Genomic DNA, 23313 nt, shown 5'->3' on the forward strand with positions numbered 1-23313 from the left:
GGAGGAGAGTCCAGGAACTTTCCCTCTAACTGAACCTCCTAGACAACTCTGATGAAAATGGTCTACACAGCACACTGGGCTCAACACCGTCTTACACTCTACTTAAAAGCTTGTTCCTAAGGATAACCTGACCCCCTTGCTGTACAGTGGGAAAATAAAAAAAAATTAAAAAAAAAAAAGCTTGTTCCTCTAAGCTTGTTCTTTGTTGCACCCCTTCTCTGGATGAAGAACCTGGGAGAGTAAGTTTTATTTTGAAAGACGTCTTCGCATTGCAGAGCAGAGCTTCAGAGAAGTCTCCACAAGAGCTGCAGGGCCTAGGTGAAGCTAGTTTCCAAGAGGTGGCAAAGGCAGGCAACGGTTTCGAAACTGGTCACTATCATGAGATTATAAAGGAGGCAAAGAGTGCAATGCTTTTTCTCCCCTTTCAAAGGACAGACTCGACGGCAATAACACCCAAGAGGAGAGAAGTGAAAAAGCTCACCTCGTCCAAGTCGTCGTCAGGAGTAGCTGGTGTGCGGTCTGTTCTGAACGAGGCCATGGAGGACGTCTCTGAATCCATGGAGTCTTCGTCATAGCCAATAAATGGGTCCAAAACAGGCCTCTAATGGAGGGAGAGGACACATTTACCCAAAAAACTAAAAGTGGAGAAAGTCAACATATTGTTGAAACACCGTCAACGGTCACCGTGCAAACAGAGACGATAGGGATCCTTTAAGGCTTCTTTGATGAAATAAACCTATTAGGCGTGAACACAGTCATTCCAATAAGGGGTTGACCCCTGCTATTTCCCCTCTGATATTCTGGGGAAGATTCATTAATATTTGGCTCCCTTCCTGGGAAACATGGGGTCCTTCTTTATACCACATATTATACTATGATAAGTTCATGTGATTTGTTCTGTCCAGTGTTTAAAATATAATCAAGGGGGAGTTTCCTGGTGGCCTAGCACTTAAGGATCCAGCATTGTCAATGCTGTGGCTTGGGTCACTGCCATGGTATGGGTTCTATCCCTGGCTTGGAAACGTTCACATGCCAAGAGTGCAGCAAAAAAACCAAAAACCAAAAAGCAAACCAAAAGAACATCCCCCCCAAAACCCAACCAAACAAAAAAACAGAACAAAACATCCAGGCATCTCCGTGAAGGGGGAGATCAAGTCCTATCATCTAATTTCACATCCAAATCAAACGATGTAATGGTTAAGAACAAAAATCAAACAAATAGACAAATGAAGTAACAAAACTGTGGATTATAAGAGGCTCTACAGATACTGGTGGGTTGGGAGAATCATTATCAAGAACACTGCCCAAGTGAAGAATGAAAATGCATTAATCAACGACAGGATGGGTACAGATGCTAATATTATTAGGGGCGATATCCACTCATCTGGGTCTCCTGATGGGATCACACTTGCAGTGTGATCCCACGAGCCCCCAAGTCAGGGGACTCTTTCTACGTCTCCATCGTCGGAGAGAGTGGCTTCTCTCCGACGAAGTCATATTAAAGCAAATCTTTTCAGGTTAAAATCCACAACGTCATCACTGTGGGGTTTCTGAAAGTGTCAAGAGAAGAGACTTCCTTCTGGCCAGCAAACCCCTGCACTTCAGGAACATGTGATTTATTCCATCTTTGCAGGCAGACTCCCTGGCAAAGCCTCCCTTCTCTGGCTGTGTGGGTACAGCCAGAGCCTGATAACCTAGTTTTCTCATCACCTTGATGGGCTTGGAACTTCTCCTGTGCTTTCTCCTTCGAATGAGCTTTTCCCGGTCCTGGAAAACAGAGGAAACACTTTTCAGACCCCGAGTGGGTACATACTTCAGACCCCGAGTGGGTACATGTTTTTCCCGAGGCATGACATATTTCTATGTAAAATAAGATACGTTTTGCAAATTTTGGCAACTTTTGGCTTTGATACTTAATTATTTGCAAAGGAAGAATACTCTACAACTTTTCCTGAAAATCATGTCGATCTAAGAGCCTCACAATCACGAAATACACTGTGTCCCTGGTATCCTTTGTTTTATACTCAAAGATCTAATACAAAATAGTCATTCGTGTTCTCGCAAAGCACAATTGTTCAATTTTCTCAGGCCCCAGATTACTTTAAATTTAAGTACTGAGTTATTAAGAAAGTAGAAGGGAATGGAGGGGTACAGAGCTTCCAAGGCCACGTTTAAGAAATAATCTGCTGGGAGTTCCCTTCGTGGCTCAGCAGTAACAAACCCGACTAGGATCCCCGAGGATGCAGGTTTGATTCCCGGCCTCTATCAGTGGGATAAGGATCCGGCATTGCCATGTGGTATATATAGGTCACACACACAGCTTGGATCCCCTGTTGCTGTGGTGTAGGCCAGGGGCTGTAGCTCTGATTTGACCCCTCATCTGGGAGCCTCCAAATGCCTCTGGTGAGGTCTTAAAAAGCAAAAGAAAGAAAGAAAGAAAAAAAGAAAGAAAGAAAGGAAGGAAGGAAGGAAGGAATTTGCTTTAAGCCAGCGGTGTTAACCTTTTTGATTTTCCACCTTTAGAAATAAAAGTGATTTGATCATGCAATCTCAATACATCCAAAAGTTTTACAATTTGTACTCAGACGACCCTCCTAATGTAGCATATGTAGTAAAACACAGACTCAACACAGAAAATCTTAAAAAGGCTGAACCACAAATAATTATAAACAGGATTTATAAGCTCTTCTTCGTCAGCGGCAGTAACTCATCTGGCTCACCCTAGCCTGCAAACCATTGCCCGCAACTCCCCAGCATCACATCCCTGGTGCAACCAGGGAGGGCTTGGTCTGGTCCTGAAGTGCGAGCGAGCCCGTGGTCATTCACAGGATAAAGCCCAGATGCAGCTGCAGGGCTCAGTCTCAGGCCGTCAGTAACACAGACCTCAGCCAGAGGCAGCTGGGCGAACAACAGCTTTTCCGACTTGGGCAGGTAGGGAAGTCGCAGCCAGAAGATCGGGATTGGAATTTCAGCTGTCGGGTTGTTACGATATTGCTGTTCATTTGACAAACAGGTATTAAACTTCCACTGTGTGCCTCACACTGAATTAGGTGTTGGGAAACAAGAGGCCAGTGGTCCCATGACTGAAGGCAAAAGATTTAATCTCTGCACCCCAGGATCTTGACACTGGAAGGTAATTATGAGATATACCCACCCAATCCACCTAGTCACTGTACAATGCACTTGAAAGTTGTTTTACTGTGCTTTGCAGCTATTTGTGTTACCAAATTTTTAACCAAAGGATTATAACTGGGAAAGTATAAAACAGTTAAATAAGGTAAGATATTTTTAGGATAAAGTCTCCTGAACCTATTTACATTTTAAACATATGAACTTGGGCCTCTGGCACTAACCCCAAATTATTAAGTGCTTCTAGTGCATGCTGATTTCTTGGCTACGTGTCCTTGGGAACAGTTTAGAGATTAAGCAAGACTCACCCTTGTGAGCTCATCAATAATGTTCTGCTGCTCAATGACCTGAAGTTTCAGAAACTCTGTCTCTTGTTCTTCATTAGCTTGATCGAGGTCATTCAGAGATTTTAATTTCTTCAAGGGTGGATGGGATGTAATTTTTTCTCTCTGGATTGGGAAAAAAGAAAGAGCAGCTGGCGACTTTAATAATTCTAAACTTTTGTGGTTAACCTAAAACATTTGTAGAAGCTCTGAGGGATTCCAGCTAAATTTGAAAAGTGCCCAGCTTCAATACACACACACACACACACCAACTAAACAGCCTTGAGTACACTCTGTCTGCTGTAATAGGTAGAAACTATTGGGGATGCCTGAAGATCTCTACAGCTGGGTTGGAAGTCTATGAAAGACTCTGCATTAGCGCATCACTGACCATACATAATGCAAATGATGGCACCTACTCCCAGCTATTACCAAGACCTTGGGAGGTGAGGGGTATCCACTGTTCAGCTCTCCAAAGAGCCTGGTAGTGAAACTGTTGGGAGAAAGTTTCTGTGGCTGAGGAGCTGGGCCGAGAGTCGGCTTCTCTATCTCGGAGCTTTTGGAGACTGTGCGGATTCCTAGAGGCAAGCCTCTCATTCTGCAAAATTACAAAGCCCAGAAAATTCAGAGCCAGCAACTTCCTCTTGCTTTCCTCCTTCAAGGTTCCTTGCTTACATAAGGGAAAGTCTAAACTGCCACCAATAGCACTGTATTTTAAAAATAAACTGGGGCAAACCATTAAGTCAGGCTAGTGGTGTGATATAAAGGAAGCTATGGTATTACAGAGTCTGGGATACACACCATTTCTGAATTTTCCTTGGTAACAGCTTTTAGTTTCTCTTCCATGCGCTGCAAAGATACCATCAGTTCATCATTTCTCTTGGCGAGGCACTTGTTCCTTTCCAGAAGAGGTTTGCACTGTTTTTCCGTTTCCCGCACGCGTTTTAACTGGGAAGACAGAAGACAACATGTCCCTTGGGATTAGAGGCGGAAAAGAACTTCCTTTTACCAACAGCCACCATAAAGCATGTAAAGTACGAGGCACAGAGCAGAGTATGTTAAATGCAAGGGTCCCAAAAGGGTGTAAAAAATTCGTAATACTAGTAAGAAAATAAAAGCAGTGCAAAAGAAAATGGGCATAAGACAAATGACAAATCCCACACGATACCCAAAAGGCCACTAGCTATTTGAAAAGTTACTTCATCTAATTAATGAGAAGAAAAATAAAAATGAAATTCCTACAAGAATATACCTCACATGCAACAAAACGACTAAAACGATCAATTATCTTGGCATGTTGAGGACATGGAGAAACTACAACTCTCCTACATTGTTGGAGGGAATGTACTTGTAATAGTTAACTGTGGAAAACTGTGGGTAGGAACTGCTGAAGCCGACTACACGCATACTCTGGGAGCCAGCAATTCTGCTCCGTGGTGTGGTCCCCCCAGACAAGAACACATTGTTTCACCATGACATGTAGCAGCATCATTAACAGCTTGAAACTGTTACAAAACGACATAAATGTCCATTAACGATAGAATAAACATACACATTTACCATATGTGTGTATAGCTGTATCATGTTGCATATCGTATATATTGTCCTGTGGCGTGTATATATGCATGTAGTAAGTATATATCATACATAATTGAATATGATAGAGGACAGACATGAATGCATTCTACATGCAACACAATGGAATACTCTCCCCACCGCAATGCTGAGCAAAAAAAGCCAGACACAAATGAGTCATCATTGTATGATTCCATTGATGGCACATTTTTAAAACAGTGGTAGGCACGTCCAGGGATGGATGCCGTACAGTGGTTAACTTTAGAAAGATGTGACGGAGAGAGGTCCGAAGAGGAGGACGCTGCTAATCTCCCACTTACTCCCCTGGGTAGGGGTTATACGGGTACCTCACGTTGGGCATGTTTATTAAGCTGGTACCTTTATTATTTGTGCATTTCTGTTTATTAAATAACACTTCCATAACATCATATAGACGTTGAGAACAAAATGCTTATAAAATAATACAATTAAAAAAATCTGATCAGAACTCACCAATTCATTTCGTTCATCTCCAAGCAAGGTATTCCTGTCTTCTAATTTTCTTATAGTGGCGTTCAACTCAGCTATTCTCTTTTGATTTCTTCGCAAATCCTACCCATGAAAATTAAGATGAGTGTTTCCTCAATAACACTTTTCACAAAGTTTAAGAATACTGCTCATAAAAGTACGAGGCTGAGTTCCTCTCACCCGGCTTATGAGGTGAGAGTTAAATGTTCTCTTACTCAGAGAAGAGTCAATTTTTATCCTATTCCAACCCCCAATATTCACTGCTTGGTTTCAGGATCACGCCTGGTGGAAATTACAAGTGAATTCCCGGTGACAGATAACTCTCTGGAGCCCTGGCTCCTGGCAAAGGGGGTGGTAGATGGTCGGATCAGCCTATGAGATCTGTGAGCTGGGAGGCCAAGGTCCTCCTGTGATTACATGAGGTTCAAGGAGCACCCCTTGTATCATGGCTGCACATGGCTTCCCACAGCCTAGACAGACGTCCTGCCATGAATACGCTTAGCCACAGAGAGGACAGAGAAGGGGGTGGGGCTGGGCATTGTAAATTCCTGCATACTCCCGGAGAGAAAGGTCAAAATGAGAAAGTTGGTGCACTACCTTCATGTCTAAAAGGCAGCAGATTACAGGATGGACTTTGCTGGTAGATTCTGCCCAGATTAACTGGCTTCCCCACTTGGTATAATAGTCATAGAATCACTTTACACACAGCAGTCATGGGTCAATTCTGCGTTCTAGAGTCCACGGGGCCATATACATTTACAATTCCATCGTCATCTTACGCTTTGATAGTGATGCACTGTTGACAAAGCCATTTCATACGCATCATATTCCTGGACCCACAGTATCCTAGAGGACTCATCAGGCCCGTAAGGTTCAGGGCGGTTGTGACTCCTGCAAAGTCCTGTGACTACTCTCAACAGATCAGTAACTAAGATGAATTGAATGCTAATGGTGTGCCGGACACCGTACTCAACTTTTTACATACCTTCTCTTCTAAACCGAGGACCAGCTCACGGAGCATCAGCACTGCCTCTCTTTTACACATGCGGAAACTGAGGAGTCAGTCAAATGCTTGGCCTGAGGTCACACCATAAACGGCAGATCCAGCATTTAAACTGACAGGTCTGACTCTAGACCCATTCTCTTGAAAGTTTTGCTACACAGCAGGTAAGTGTCGGTGACAGAACCAAAACTCACTCACACCTGCTCGATTCTAGTTTAGTACTCTTTCTGCCACATCTAAATATCCCTGAAGAGCGATCCATAAATTATTCATTACTCAGCTCCTCAGTTCTAAGTACTACTTTAGAACCTATTTCTGGTCCTACATAATACATTTTCATTCCTTTGGTAGCGAAATAATATGAGAGGTCTAAGATATGAAAGTAAACTCTATATAAGCTTATTTCTATCACTGACCTTCCGAAAATAATTTCTCATAAAATGATGGAAACCCAGGGAAGTAAGTGTCAAATGCAACCAGACTTGAAGTTTTCAAGGGATCATCAGAAACGGCTTAGTCTTTTACACAGCCACACATTTTGATCCCTGCAGATGATAACCATTTTTTACCAATTTCCAACCTAATTGTTCATTACAAGGGAACACTGCCAGCAAGAGGCAACGTATTTTTATTTATTTATGATTCTTATAATAAGCTGCTGTTTGGACAGGTATCATCTGGCCAGAAAAAATTCTATGAAGGATTTTCAAAGATCTGTAATCCTCTTGTGATTAGCTAATGCAGTGCAGATGATTTTGTTGTCTATGAGTTTAGAAAACCCTACTCCCAAGATGATTCTATAGTAGGAGGTGGAATTGATTTCTCTCTAGTCAGCAGGAAAAGAGCTTAAGTGAAAAGTAAGACTTGGGAGCTAAATAGAAGGGGCCTCGCGACTTCTTCAACTTGAAGAGACTTACGGGACTGCTGCAGTGTTCAGAGCCATCCCCTGCCCTCCCTGGGATCTCTCGTTTCGGACTGCTCATGTTACACTCAGCCTCCTTGACCAGAAAGAGCTGTTCATCCAAAGCCTCCTTCTGCAGCTGGAGCTTCTGTACATAGCCCGTCTGCGTCTCCAGTTCCTTCTCCAGAGAGAAGATGATCCTGTCCTTGGCTTTGATTTCATCCATCTGAATGAAACGACACCCAGGACATCTTATTTAGCAACGCTGCAAAGAAAGGCATTTTTACAATGACGAGCTTAACTGCTTCCTACTGAGACAGGAAAGGAAGTCATGGCGATGGCAAGTATAGCGACTTCACGAATGAGACGAGGCAAGACTGTGTAATGATGGGCCGTCCTAGCCTAATTAGGTGCCATGGAGAGTAACTTTCTTCTCTCTGGCAGATCCTACGTAGCCTCTGTGACTCAGTACACTGTTTGACACAGTCTGGGCTTGTTGGCTACGGAAAGCAAAAGTCGATTTAAAAATGAGTCATCAGCATTAAGAAAGACAGATGCTAAATATTCTACTGCAATGTTTTCCACGACCATTTGTGATAGTACCTCCTGTTTGGGGGAATGAGTTTAGGGTTCCGTTTAAACAGCGGTAACACCGAGGAACACGTCATTGGTAACTGAAGAAGCTGCAGACTTCCGGCAGCCCCCTGGTTCCTAAGACCAGGCTGTTTGCGTTCAGGTGGCGAGTTGAGAGTGAGGTCTTTCCTTGGGTCTGTCATAAGGTTCTTCCCGTCTTTTTCAACTTTCAGAGCAGCCGGTTCTGAGCAACCATTTACCACTACTGTCAGAAAATCATGGTTGGGACAAAAATAGGAGTGGACACTAGCTGGTAATCGTAGCCACTACTTTCCCACCCCGATCTGTGGGACCTCTTTATTGATCCCAAGACTTGTTTTTGGTTAAGTCTGGCCATGGCTGCAGAAATATCTCTCAAAGTAATGGCCAAATGCACTTGATTCCAAAAGCAATCCCAGTTCCTTTGGACTGAAAACTTTTTGCCATTCCTGGGTGAGGGCTAGTGAACAATCTTGGAAGAAGGCACAGCCACTGGGTGAAACCTTTCTTCTCATTTCATTCTATTTCAGGAGAATATTCAAAACGGAAATAGATACACTTAATACATACACTCTGTTAGACTATTCTATTGCTAAAAACGACACTTTATACAAATCACTTTGTATCAGTGTTGCTTGCTGTACTCCTAAAACCAACACACACACACACAGAAATTGCTATTGTGTTCTATACAATGTGTTGTTGTCACATTTTCCCATGTGGAACTATCTGTGAGCTACTGCCTCCAAGTTGCATGATTAAATTTTAGACCAATTTTGAGAGGCATGATCCTATGACACAATCTGATGGCCTGGTAAGTATCAAACACCATCTCACTAATTTGGGAGTAAGAGCACTGTCTTTATGTCTATGTCCTTGCAGGAGACGTGCGCTTAGGGTGATTCTTATCTAAGGGCACATTCGTTTGTTAGAGCTGTCATCCACGGTCTTTTTTGCATTTGCCACGGCTCCATTATCTGCACGCTCCTAGGTGGTCCTGATGTACTCTCCATAACTGCACTTGCTGGGAAATCGCCCCGTTATGCCCACAGAATCATTCTCATCCTCATAACTGAAAGGTATTGATCTTGTACTAGTCAAGGTACTTGGAGTCTTATGTACCTTAATTCATTGTATAAGAATCCTATTATGTAGGTTCTCATATCACCATTTTACAGGCGATGACTGAAAGCCCAGAGGTTTATAAACTTGGTCATGGTCATAGGTTAATAAGTGATGAAGCCTGACTTAAAATACAGTCTCTGACTCTAGAGTCCATTCCACTAGGCTCTGTGCCCTACTGATACCAAGGTTATCCTTCCAGCAGTTCCCAATGGTTTTCTGTAGAAGCTCCAGTAACTCCAGGGGAGGAGTCTCTATTGAATCCTGGTTATAAGCATGGACTCTGCTTTCAGAACACTGACAATCTTCCAAAGTTCTAGTTCTTAGATGGGGAGGGGGGGACATACAAGAATTCTGTAGGAAAATTTTCTGGGCAGAAGGGCTCCCATTTCCCTCCCTTCTGGTTCCAAAAACAGAACTGGATTTTGGGGTAAGAACAGGATAAGAAAAAGGAAAAAAATGAAGACAAGTGCATCTGCATTACTGAAAAAGGTCCCCCTGCTTTTCTGTTTGCACCCAATTTTCGAACCATTCTTCTTACATTGTTATTATGAGGGATTTTGCGTGTCCTTTGGCCACGTACTGGTGAAGGGAAGTCATGGAAAAAATTACAGATCAACAAGTGGATGTATTTGTAGATTTTTACACTGAAAACCATCAACAAACAAAAATACCTCCTATAAAGCTTCCTTTTTATTTACCTACCTGCCGACTTCAGAGGTCACTGACAATCCTGACTCTTCATCAGCTATTGTTGTTTTTAAAAACCAAAGGCAGGGCAGAGACCAGTATTTCTGCACTGTGTTTGGTCTTTATTTCAACCAACGCAACAGTATGAAATTCAGATAAAGGATTTGGAAAGAGTGGCAAAGGCAACATTTTACAGTCATACTGTATTGCAGTACAAAGAAAATTACATGTTTAGTTTTCTAAAGTGTTCTATGATAACCACTTTTTACATAAAATTGAAATCCTAGAGATATCCTCCAAGGAATATAACTGGGGTTCTCAGAATATAAATGCTTAGAATCGACAGATACAAGAAGGAAAGTATAGTTTTTCCTAAGAAAGTATTTTTAGAGAAGAATAAAGTACACTCTAACAAGGGAGAGTTCATTTGATAAGATACAGCAAAGATATAACTAAAGCGAAACATTCTGCATACAGATGCATATTAACATTTCTTCGAAGACAGCGACATGACAGCTTTCACATAGTAACTAAGTATTTGTCTTACTTTTAGGCAAAGTGAGAGACTCGTGTGGCTTTGGTCATATTACAAAGAAAGACTCAACTCTGCAGGTGCTGCAGTCAGTCATGGAAATTGGTGACAGCAAAGAAACTACTGAGGAATGACATTCAACTTAAGAACTGTAATGACCCTTCTTTCAAATGGCCCCTCTTTATCCTGGGAAAGAAGATCTCTTTTTAAAACGCCTAGGGATTGCACAGCTCTATGCTTTTGCTTTTAGACACGGTTCCTGGGGCTAAGACAAGTGAGTCACTCGGGATGTCCCCAGTGGCTGCCCTTTTCAGACACCTTGAAAGCCACAGAAACTTCCCTACCCCCACCAAAAGCCCCAAGACATCTGACAAATGGAAAGCCTACAAAACATGCCCATTTTGGAAGAGTCCAGAATTCAGCATATTTTTATAGACATCCAAGAAATTAAGGGTCACTGAAGACAGATCTCTCCATACCTGTGGGGCTGGCAGAATGATACAGGTGACTCCAAAAATTTTTTACTTTTTACAAGGCCAATTTTGGCCGGGCCGCATCTCTGCATCTCTTGACCCACCTTGTATTTTGGACAGAGTGCTCGCGAGAGAGGAGGAGGAGGGGCCCTGGGGATCACCCACTCAGGAAAAACAGCGGAAAAGCCAGCCCCAGGACGCTCCCAAGCCTGGAAAGGGAAGGTTCTGCCCCGAAGTTACTAACCAGCCTCCGAATATCCCGCTCCGACTCCCACTTGATCTTGGAGATGGCTTCCTGGTGGGACTGGTGCTCACTCCGGAGGTCCCCAGCCTTGATTTTATCCGCTTGGATCATATTGCTTAGCGCTTCATCCACCTGCTTTTTGGCCGTTTTCAGGTCCGCGATCTCCTGTAAGAGCTTAAGGCGCTCTGCGTCAAACAGTTTCCGGGCCTCCTCACGGGCCTCGATGGTGAGCGCTGTCCTTACTTTGTCGCTGCTGCCATCCCGGAGCGCGCATAGCGCCGACTTGAGCCTCTGGATCTCCCCATCCCGCACCTTCACTGTCCTGGCCATTTCCTGCTCGTGCTGCTTGATGAGATTCTCGCGCACCGCCTGCAGCTCCTTCATCTTCTCCTCGTGGAGCTTGGCTTTGAGTTCCGTCACCAGGACCGTGTGCTTGCGCTGCTCCAGCTCCCGGATCCGCTTGGCTTCTTGAGTCTTCTCCCTTTCGAGCTTCGACACCTGAAGGCAGGGGGCGGAAGGATGAAAAGAAGTGAGCCTTAGCGAAAAGAGATGCTCCCAGGCCGGAAGCGGCAGCTCAGCCCCCTGGGATCTGTGAATGCCTCATCTCTTTTCTCTTTTCTTTTCTGGGCTCCTTTTAGAGCTGCATCCCTGGCATGTGGAAGTTCGCAGGCTAGGGGTCAAATCAGAGCTGCGGCTGCCAGCCTGCGCCAGCTCACAGCAACACCGAATCCTTAACCCACTGAACAGGCCAGGGATCCAGCCTGCATCCTGTCCTCATAGATGCGCTAGTCGGGTTGTTACGACTGAGCCACATCCCTCATCGCTTTTCAAATTCCAGGCCCCTGTGTTGCAAACCACAGGCCTTCCAACTGGAATAGAGCAATCCCCGGGAGGCTCACGTTACTTAGTTTTGACAGAGGTCTGATGTTCTGGGCCTTACTATTCTGTGTGTGGGCTGCAGACAGGCAGCGGGCGCCTCTCCCTCTGCTCAGCAACGCAGGGCCTAAGAGTCAGAGCCCGCATTTTAACAACCCCCAGGTGGCTGGTCCACACAGTAAAACTAGGAAGCGGTGCCATAAATAGGTTTCACCTTGGTAAGGGAAGCATTCAGGCAGACCACCTGGAGAGCTTTCTAGACTGCATGCCCCTAGCTGGGCCCAAAGGATAAACTGTGGCTGTCCTAGGACGGCCAGGACAGTTCGCCGTCAGATGCGGACTAATACATGAGAGCCTAAAGTCATGGCATATTATTTTCCTTTTTTTCCCCCCTTTTCTTTTTTTTTTTTTGGAGAGAAGATAACTACTGCTAAGTGGGAGGTAAGGAGTGACAACAGTTGATAGGTCCTCAACCTCACCTTTCTTAAAACCTCCTGCAGGGCAGGGCCCTCTGTGTTAAGGGAAGTCAGTGGCTGCTGCTGTTTCTGCTCCATGCGTGTCTGTCTGCACCCTTCACAAACCCCACTCTTACCTCCCTCTCTCTGGACCTAAGCCAACACACCAACTACTTCAATCAAGCATTCCTTCTCATCTTTTTACCTGTCAGGTATTCTGGTTAAAAAACTTCTCCTGGGAGTTCCCTTCGTGGCTCAGTGGTTAACAAATCTGACTCGCCTCCTTGAGGATGCAGGTTCGATCCCTGGCCTCACGCAGTGGGTTAAGGATCTGGTGTTGCCGTGAGCTGTGGTGTAGGTTGCAAATGTTGCTCGGATCTTGCATGGCTGTGGCTGTGGCTGTGGGGTAGGCAGGCAGCTGTAGCTCTGATTGGACCCCTAGCCTGGGAACCTCCATATGCCACAGGTGTGGCCCAAAAAACAAACAAACAAAAAAAACCCAAACCCCCAAAACCTTCTCCTGGTAAAAATACTTCCGAGGATAATACAGATCTCTTTATACATTAGCAATGGCATGACCTTAATTTGGTTGTGAGTCTGCCTGTGCCATAGTGGATCAGGATGGCATCTGTAGCTCGAGAATGCCTCACTGGGCTCTTGATCTACAGTCCTCCTCCCCCGTCCTCATCTCTGCTGCCTGTCTTTTTTCTCTGTCGTGTGGGCAAGCGAACACACACACATACACAACTGAGCAGGATTCTATGGGGCCTTCCCAGAATAGTCCCTCAACCCATTTCTTTCCCTGCCTTTTGTCTGTAGAAAAACTTTAAAGTGCAATTTAATTAGAGAAGAGAGAAAATGCAGAAAGAAAAGGAAACAGTCGCAAGACAGAATAATCATCATTTAGCCACTCAACAAAGTCAAGGACCTGTAGTTTTTCCTCAAGGACTACAGATAATAAAGGTATGAGCCATGGCTCTTGAGCTTGCTGTGTAGATACTGAAACCCCCACCAGGTGGGAGACGTTAACCCTCCGCTGCCCACAGGCACGCAGACCCCCGACGGTTTGCAACAGAAGGCTGATGATGCAGACTCTCAATGACCTCACCACCAACCAATCAGAAGAAGGTCCAGGAGCCGCTCATGCCCTGCTCTTGACACTGTACGACTCCTCACGCCCCTCGGGGGGTGGGGGACAGAGTTCTGAGGGCACTAGCCCGCCATAGCCCCCCTTCGCCTGGCAAAGCAACAAAGTTATTCTTTGCTATCTCATTCAAAACTCTGTTTCTGCATTTCTATTCGGCACTGGTAAACAGAGGCCGAGTTTCAGTAACACACACGCACGCACATACACATGTATGCATGCGCGCACACACACACACACACACACGCACGCACACACGCACACGGACCTGGGAAAAGGCAAGAACTGGGCAGCCCCAGGGGAATATCTAGTTGATTGATACTGAGTCTCTGCCATTTGTACAACTAGAAGTTTTCACAAAATAACCATTAAGAGCCTTTCCAGCTGAAAAATGCTAAGATCCAAACTCCTCATCGCAACGCCCTGTGACAATGTCAAGTCCCTGAGATTTTACTTACCTTCACCGTTGACCTACCTTTCGCTAGAACAAAGGATGTTCTAAGTCCACACGGCATTTTAGCAATATTTTATCTTAAAGGTACCGCAACTGTTCCGGGGTTGGTTTTTCGAGAACTCAGCACACCAGGAAACTTGGTGCGATAAGCAGCCAGATCCTCAAATGACTGTGCTCAGATCTTACCTCCAGCCCAGGCGCAGGCCCTTCTCAGATGCCTGGTAGCACACAGGCTCTAGAGCTGCGCTGTCCGATAAGGGCCACTAGCCACCCGGAGCGCGTGCAATACTGCGTGTCTGAATGGAGCCTTGCCCTACGTGTAAAATACAAACTCAATTTCCAGACTTAGTATGAGGTTAACGTTGATAATTCTACCCCATTAATAATTTTTCAATTGATTACGTTAAAACTATAAAATTGGGGGGAAATTAGGTTAAATAAAGTATATTATTGAAATTAATTATTTCTTTTTTACTTTTTGAAATTGCCGTTATAAGAAATTTTAAAACCCCATACGTGGCTTGCATTTGTGGCTCATGTTATTTTTCTTCTGGACAGCACCGTTTCAGAGATCTTGGAGGTTCATTTAATGAAGCGAGCTGTCTTCATACCACTGTCACATTTTTTCAGTAAAGTCCTGAATGATCTGATTTATGTGCCTGCTCAAAAATTACCCAGTGCTGCTTTGTGCTGGGGCGTACAATCCCAGCCCTTCGGCTGCCTCTCTCAGCTCAGAAGCTCTGGCTGGAATTGCAGCTTCTGTTTCAACGTCTCACTCTACCTCTCCAGGCACAAGGAGTTATTCTGTTTTTAGCACATGCCCTGCGTCTTTGTACCTGTGCGCTGAGGGCTTCCTCTTTCTGACCTGCCCTTCCCCCAGCTTCTTTAGGGGTCTTCTCAGTCCCCTCGGCCCAGCTAGATGCCACCCTCTTTGGTCACGACACCTGGACCACCCAGGACCAAACTCGTTTCTCTGGCATGTATCTTCTCTGTGTACTCTGTTCATGGCTCCTTACTGGTCCCTTCCCAAGGTTCTTTATGCTGTGGCTTTGCTGTTTGCTGGTTTACTTGCCTGCCCTCACCACCTCTTCTCTTACGCCGCCTCAGAGAGGAAACTCCTAGAAAGCTGCCAATGAGCCTTGCTCGTCTTTGTCCACCCAATGGCTGCCGGCACAACACATGATACAGAGACAAAGCTTGTGTGTGGAATTAAAGAAAGGAAGACGTGTGTTTCCCTGGCTAGCTCTGTAACCAGAGTCCAGGATAAAATATCCTGTCGCACAGGTGAAAGAACACAGGCTTATACTGTAGGCAGAGCAGCCCTCGTGCATCCCTTCCCTGGGAAAAAAACAATAAAACGAAACACCCTTAATATATACTATCTGCCTGTCCTCTGCAAGATGTTTCTCTCAGAGCTTCAGTAAGGACAAGCTAAATCTTACTTTCCATTTTTCTACAATGAACTGGCATCTTGTAGGTCACGAGGGGGCAGACGACAGCCCACAGGCCAGATCATTCCCGTCCCCTGTCTCTGTCCATCAATTAAAGGAATCCACAGAATTCAGAGAACATGTAAAGGTACTGAATTACTTTTGGCACTTATGTCCACTCATTTGGGTTTTCATGGGAACTGTCATTTTTGGCAGTATTTCTAGGTGTGATTTTTTTTTTCTTTTTTTGCAGCTTGGGAGAAGAGCGCTACTACGAAGCAGGTGCAAAGGATAAGACTGACCTCTGGGAGAAAAGAAGAACCAATAAAAATTTTGTAGTAAAGTCATCTTCTGAAAATTATTGACAGCCTAGATTGTACCACTAAGGAAACAGATTTGAAAATCTTAAAGCAGATCATGAGAATGAGTGTACAAAAAATAAAGAACTATTCTCGAGTAACAGTGAAAAAATGTGAAGGTGACAATACTTTGAAATGGAAAAAAATGATTTCGTTGAAGAGAGAATCAATTTTGATGGCTGGGAATGTCCTCTGGAGAGGAAATTCACCCCATCACATCACAGTTGGCTTTCATCGAGGGCTGAGCCCATTACGGCTGAGTTAGGCCCTTTTGAAAGGCTTTCTACCTGTCAGGACATTTGACCTCCTCGGCAGCTCTATGATGAAGCAGTATTTGCAGAACCTGAATTTCAGATGAGAAAAGTGGGGAACAGGCTTCATACAAGCATATAACATAAAGAGGGCCGATCGGAGCCAGGGTGGACCAGGAGCCAGGTCAGGGGACACCCCAAATCTCCTTGTTCTCTCTGGAAAGAGCGACAAGCTGGGGCGCCCGTCTCAGCCTTGGTTTCCTCATGCGTAAATCAGGACTGATGATCTAAGCTTCTCATGCGGTGGTTGTGAGGACAGGCTCCCACGAGGTATGCAAAGTCCTTTGGAAAGGCGGGGACCCATGGGAGATCAGCCTCTGAGTTCTGACGCACAGGGCTGCACACGTTCATATGATACCGTGTCATGCTATCCCCACGTCACCAACAACACAAGGGCGCGTGTTATTGTCCTTGTGAATTGCTACCGTGACCACCCTGGCAAGAGCATGACGAAAAGGGGGGTTCGAAGCTAAAACTGGGTTTCCTCCAGGCGCCTTGAGGGACATCTTAGCTTAGGAGACACCTGGATGACGTGAACACAGGACTGGCGGCTGAGGTGGGACTCGGCCACAGGGTGAGCCCTGAGCAGGGCTCTGAAGGTTACCCGTCCCGGGCGCCTTTTTTCCCAGAGGTGTTTCAGGAAACAAAGAGCGTTAGGAACGGTTAATCCTGCTGGGGAAAGCCTCCACATGACAGATGGAAGAAAACTCACGACTCGCCCCCACTGGCCTCACATTGTATTTCCCTCTTCCGTCCTCCCTCTGGTCTGGCCTTTGAAAAATGCCACTGTAAATTCTGCCAAGATAAAGAGGGCAATGCTTGAACTTCAAGGTGATGCTAGAAACCTAGCATTAAACATCGGACAGCCCGACCCAGGTAAGGAGGGTTGCGAGGTTATCAAGACAAGATAAGCTGGCAAAAGGTTCAGCTTGGATTATCTGCGTGGGCTGCTGCAGAGCTATAAACTGCCAGGGGGCTGCCGGGATCTTCACGGGCACCACGTGCCTCTTTTTTCAAACAGGAGATGCGAAGGACGGGAAGGCAGCCCCCCCGGAAGGTTGAGTGTAAGGGAGACTCTATCAACAGGGCAAGTACCAAAGCTTCTCTTTTCAGTTCTTGCTTTTCGCCACTCAGATGTCCTGAAAACAAAACTAAACCCGCAGACAGCAGGAAATACGGGATGCCCGACGTGGCTGTGAACCTGGAAGCTCCGGAACACGTGCCCTGGGGGAGAGAGAAGGTTGGCCGGGGACAAGGGAGCGCCCTGGAGCAGGATGGAGTGACCCTGACCTTCGAGAAGATGGGAATTCCCATCCTGGCTCCGTCACTGGCAGCAAATGAGTCACGCGGCTAGAACTCGTTTCTTTTCTCAGGGACATCAGAAGGGTAGTCTTACCAGGCCTTTGGCCCAGGCTCTCTGTGAGGGCTGTGAAGGTGCCTTGCAGACTGAAGGGCTGCTGTTCCAAGGGTGGAAATTGGGTCTGGAGCCGACTCCCCTCGGCCCCTGCCTCGCTGCCTGCACCCCGGGAGCCCTGTCCGCTGCTCCTGTGCCTCCACCCCTTCTGTGCTTGTGGGAGTCACCGCCGCTGCAGGGGGCTTCTGAGGGAGAGGATGGGTGGATTTCACATCTCACAGCAATCCCTGGTCGACTCACACAACCTGAGCAGTGGATCACGGCCTCACCATGGCCACAGAGGTGACAAACAGAAAAGAACCCCGGCTTAACGGCTCGGAGTGCTGGTCCAAAAAAAAAAAAAAACAGACCTGGGAGGAAATGCTTTCTCCACCCGAACCGCCTGAATAAATACATTTTTTTTTTCCTGCCTAAATAAATGCTATAAGGTACTCATGCCACGGGCTTGTTGGGAATGCTTTAAAAAGAATCATGAACATTCATTGAACAAACAGGATGGGGCTCCTACATGCCCGGCAGCGCTGCAAGCACTGGGGACCCCTTACTTAGCAGGCATGATCTCTTACCCGTGGAAGCATACATTTCACTTTGGCAGGGCAGCGGGCAAAAAAGAAGCAAATCAACAAAGAAGATGACTTCAGACAGTTCAGAGTTGGGTGAGTAAAATATTACAGGGTCACGTGGCAGCGAACACGGAACCAGGGAACAGTGGTACGACCTCGGTGGTCAGGGAACAGCCCCGAAGAGCCGGAGCGGAGGGTTCCCTTTCCTGACTAGTCCTCACCCTTCCGAGACCCTTCGCTCTTTTATCTCGCTCCCAGTCTGCTCATTTTACAGGTGCACAAATGCAGCCCCAGAGACGCCAACGTCAGTCATCCGGCAGAAACACCCTCCTCTGTTCTTGCCTCCCACTGCAGGTGCTTCATCCTCGTAGCGCTCACGCCTGAGGTCCAGTCACAGTGGCCTACTTATCTGTAGGTTCAGCCTATCGAGAGTCTTTTAGATAATCTCGCCAATCTTTTGGATAATTTCTACTCCCCCAAGTGGGCCCTGTCTAATATTTGTGTTTCCTTCCCCTGCAGTGGAAGCACAAGCCTCTACAGGACAAGGATGTGCCTATGTTTCCACTCCTCTCCCGTTTGGCTTCTCCACTTGAAATGTGCCTAATAGTGTAAAGAGAAGTTCTGTCGCTCTTCCTCTGCCTCAGGTGTTGGGCATTTTCCCGACCTTCACATATTTTAAGAGCACAGGCTTTGCAAGACATGGAAACAACCTGAGGGTCCAGTGACAGATACATGGGGAAAGAAAATGTGATATCAAACACACACGCACACACACACATAGACACAGAAATATCATTCAGCCATAAAAGCAGGGAACTTCTGTCATGTGCAACACGATGCCAAGTGAAATGCCACGTAAAGGCAAATCCTGTAAGATCACACACATGCGGAATCGAGAGAGAGAGCGCGAGCTCGTAGATGCAGAAGAGTGGGTTGCTGGCTGACAGAGGCAGGATGCAGGAGATGCAAGGAAAGGGTGAAAACGGTCAAAAGGAAGACGCTTCCAGTTACACAACAAATTAGTTGCGAGGCTGTAACGCACAGCCCGGTGGCTGCAGGTGATACTCCCGTTCGCAGCAAAGCTCGCGCAGGGAGTGCATCTTAAAACTTTGTGAGCGATGGATCTGGACTCAACCTAGAGCTTATCCTGGTGACTGCTTGATAATGATACACATATCAAATTGGTAGGTTGGGCACCTACAACAAATACAATGTTATATGTCACATCTATCTCAATAAGACAATTCTATCTGTCCACCTGGGGGGGAAACCTATTTTCAAAAGAGCACAGACCTGAGAGGAGAGAGAAGCGGAGCTGGAGACCCAGCTCTGCCACCGACTAGCTGGTGACTCTGGCTAAACTGCTTTATCTCACCAACCCTCTGTCTCCTCCTCTGTAAGATGTGGAAAATATCCCTGCCCATCGCAGAGGGCGGTGGCAAGGACGAAAGGAGATGCCTGAATGGTGACTCTTAACAACGTCCGACCCAAACAAACTGCTCAAAACAATACACGTGTACGCAGGAAGCGGCCACAACTCTGACCTCGCCTGACAGACGAGGGAAGGAAGACACAGGGACCTCATCCCCCGCTCAGGGTTACTCGGGTGCGAAGGGAAAGAGCTGGGTGATTTAGGTCAGGAGGAAAGGCGCTGACCGTGGGTGACAGAGACGGCTAGCATTGGTGACTCTGCCCTGTACCTGCAACCTGTTCAGCAAGCATCGCTGGGATGAACTGTCTTTCTGGAAAAATGAGAAATGCCCCATCGCTCCGAAGGTCTCACTCTTTAACTAGCCCATTCCCCGCCCCCGTGGCTGAACTGTCGTTTTAGCATCATAGCCTTGTACCCAGGCCGAGAGAGTGAATTCATATGTTGGCATTGTTCCCATTCTCTCTCTTAAAGCCTGGGCCTCTGGAAACACAACTGTATTTATTTTAATAAAACTGCTTTATGACTTGTTTGCCTTCTAAATTCCCTTTGCTCTTTGGGGAAGGCTGCTGACAGGTAGAGAAGCTTGGCTGTAGCCCCTGTACGGGGATGGCAATTAAATGAGAGGGAGAGGGAGGCCGGGGTGGGGGCATCAGCGGGGACAGTAAGGCAGTGCTTTTATTCCAGAGTCTGGCTTCTCATCTCTTGTGAGAGGAAGAGGGGATTTCTCCTGATCTGCTGGCTTGAACAGCAGTGCCAGGCCCTGGATAGACAGGCAGCTCTTTCCACAGTCGAGACTGACCCTTCTCCAAGGCTTGAATGGGTGGGAATTGGCAGTGGCAGGGTCTGCAGGGCCTCGGCCCCTTTAAACTCTGCTGAGTTCGCCCTCTGTGTGTCAGGGGCAGGTGAGGTTCCTCCGTGGCCAGACTGGCAGCCTCATGAATGCAGTTTGTCACTCGGTGGTCACTACAATTCAAGGAGTCTGCCTCCCCGCAGATGTTACGTTGCCCCGGGGAAAGCGAAAACCAGTGAGACCTGGAAGGAACTGCACCGAGCAGTGCTTGTCACCGTGGAGGCGGAGAGCCCCCTCCACGAGAACCTTCTGGAACCGCAGTCCTGGTCCTCCACCCGCCCCACTGTCAGAAGCCCTGGGCGGTGGGCCCCGGGGACTCTCCATTTTCAGTAAGTTCCCTGAGGTTACGCAAATGCACAGCGATGCTGGAGAGACACAGGTGTGAAGAAGCAGCATCAGTCATTTGCATTACAGATCGAGAAACCGAGACCATGAACCCTGTCCCCGAGCAGAGATAAAGGCAACAGTCTGGTTTTCTGATGCTCACACGCCAGCTTTTGGTTTTTTCGTTTTTAGGACATCACAGTCGTTTCAACGTCCTGGAAACGAAAACATTCCCCTCCCACACTTGACATGGGGGTCTGGCTATCCAAGGTCAAGGGGGAGCTGAGACAGGAGGCCAGGAACTCTGGCCCGTTCAAGCTCTATTATTGCTGAAACCCGGAGAGAGAGATTTGGGAGAAAATAACTTAAATGTAATAGTAACGTCAGTGACAAAGAGGTCGATTAAAAAGATTATCTGTCGGTTTGCGGCCTGAGCAAGAACATCGCCTTACTGTACAGAGAGTTACCTCTTCAAAAAAAAAATTTTAAAAAAGTTCTCTCTTTAAGGCAACTTTATGGTGACACGATTGTCTCTGCTTTGTAGAAATGCATCCTGCCTTTCAAAATGCTCTCCTGTCTGTGCTCCTATTTGATATCCATGCCCTCTAGTAAGATAAGTGTCATTTAATGTATTCACTCAAGTGCTGGGACTCAGAGAAGTAAAGAGACTTTCCTAAGTCGAGTTAGCATCTGCCTCGAGGGAACAGCATTTTCTTTAATATTATATTTTATTTTATTTTACTTTATTTTATTTTTTGTCTTTTTAGGGCCGCACCTGTGGCACATGGAAGCTCCAGGCTAGGGGTCGAATTGGAGGTGCAGCTGCCGGCCTACACAGGAGCCACAGCAACGCCAGATCTGAGCTGCGTCTGCGACCTACACCACAGCTCACATCATCGCTGGATCCTTAACCCACTGAGCGAGGCCAGGGATCGAACCCGCATCCTCAAGGATCCTAGTTGGGTTCATTAACCTCTGAGCCACGAAGGGAACTCCAGAGGGTACAGCATTTTAGAAGGGCTCCTACTATGAATAATTCTTTTTAGAGTTTACTGTGTGCCCGGCAGCTCTGAGTGTCTGATAAGAGTGTTCTCCTTGCTCCTCCTAATTCCCTTATGCGCTTGTCTAATTGAAACTCATCACAGCTCTACAGGATCCCACTATGTCACCGATGAAGAAACAGGTATAAGGACGAACCCACTTTTCTGTTAGTCCTCTACACACCTGACAAAGAGATGTTGAGTTTTTCAGTTCTGCCTATTTATTTAGGCTCTAGGGATGCAGAAGTCAGACTCAGCCTTCACCTGACTGGGGAGAGAGAAGCCCTAAGCAGTAAATAAATAATCATAAATTGCTCCGAGATGAATCAAGAGTCAGGACCTAGGGAGTAGGGGGGCTGGGGATGTGCTCTGTTTCGGGGATGGGAGTCAGATGCGAGGTCCTGGGGCTGACCCCGAAGGAGGTCTGGAAGGAGTGTAACAGCGCCCCCTCCGGAAGAACAAAGCCAAAGGCCCAAACGGATGGGCACTGATGGGTGCTGATGGGCGCGTCTCTCCTGGTGCAGGGAAGAGGCCGGAGCAGAGGGATCCAGGGGAGAGCAGGGGATGAGCCAGAGGCAGAGCCGCAGGGAGCGTCCTGCAGCTGAGGGAGGCCGGAAGCCTTTGGAGGGCTGCGAGCAGTGCAGCGACACAAGCGACATGTTTCAGAAAGGCCACCGGGGGTGACGGCGGACGGCAGGGCCGTACACCTGTCAAGTGTCCCAAGGTGGTGGTCGTGGGGCAGGGTCTCAGATGTCACACCTGGCTTCCCAGGGAGGCCGAGCGTGGCCTCAGGAGCAGATCCTTCTTATTTTCTGCGTCCCCTGGACGCTGCTCTCTCCTGCCACACCCGCAGGCAGGCCCCACGTCCATCCAGGGGCCGAGGCGGGCCTGAGCTCCCAGGCCCAGCTCGGGGCCCACTCACCTTGGACTTCTCCTGGTGCAGCTCTATCTGGATGTCCGTGAGCTTGGTCCTGAGGTCTTCGTTGGCGGCTTGGAGGGCGACGATGAGCGCCTCGGGCTTCTCGCCCTTATTTCGCCCTTTCTTGGACATGGTTCCTCTCTCACCGGGGTCTGCAGTGTGGGGTTCCTTTCAAGCGGGGGTGGCCATGTTACTGCTGCTTCTCCAGGAGCGACGGCTCAGCGTCTACTGCGTGGTGGCCCTTGGCAAGGTCTCCTCAGCCGCTGTCCTGGAAGCCCTAGGAGAGGCAGAGGCAGCACTTACTGCTCTGACCAAGACCCGGCCACGCGCCGTCAGGCCCCCAGCCCGAGCTGCCTCCAGAGCCTCCTCCTGAGGGCTGCCCCCTGCTTGGCCCAGGCCCTGGGCCGCCTTGCCCAAGGCTGGCCGGGTCCCCAACATGCTTCAGGACCTATGAGTGCCCCCAAGGCCAGCGCGCACATCTCTGCACCTGCTCTGTGCACCTGCTCAGTCTCCCAGCCTTACCTCTTCCTCTTCCCGCTCACATCCTGGGGGGAAGGAATGACTTTTCTTTGGCGGACGCTGTCTCTCTGCCCATAAGGACGTTTCCGACTGGGTTCACTTTTCTCCATCC

The 23313-nt window shown here is 47.3% G+C and overlaps 1 protein-coding gene across 1 annotated transcript in view; it reads right to left on the reverse strand.

The window, feature by feature from the left end:
• JAKMIP2 (janus kinase and microtubule interacting protein 2) overlaps positions 1 to 22959 on the reverse strand; it is a 65983-nt gene extending 43024 nt beyond the window's left edge. The window contains exons 1-8 of the mRNA XM_047774506.1: positions 22686 to 22959; positions 11112 to 11609; positions 7455 to 7664; positions 5520 to 5618; positions 4254 to 4400; positions 3438 to 3578; positions 1711 to 1767; positions 482 to 601 (exon numbers count right to left, since the gene is read on the reverse strand). Of these exons, the coding sequence (XP_047630462.1) occupies positions 482 to 601; positions 1711 to 1767; positions 3438 to 3578; positions 4254 to 4400; positions 5520 to 5618; positions 7455 to 7664; positions 11112 to 11609; positions 22686 to 22814 (1401 nt within the window). The 5' untranslated portion in view covers positions 22815 to 22959. The remainder of the gene's footprint in view (positions 1 to 481; positions 602 to 1710; positions 1768 to 3437; positions 3579 to 4253; positions 4401 to 5519; positions 5619 to 7454; positions 7665 to 11111; positions 11610 to 22685) is intronic.
• Positions 22960 to 23313: the final 354 nt, after the last annotated feature.

This window comes from Phacochoerus africanus, chromosome 4, assembly GCF_016906955.1.
Source record: "Phacochoerus africanus isolate WHEZ1 chromosome 4, ROS_Pafr_v1, whole genome shotgun sequence".
Taxonomy (NCBI): Eukaryota; Metazoa; Chordata; class Mammalia; order Artiodactyla; family Suidae; genus Phacochoerus; species Phacochoerus africanus.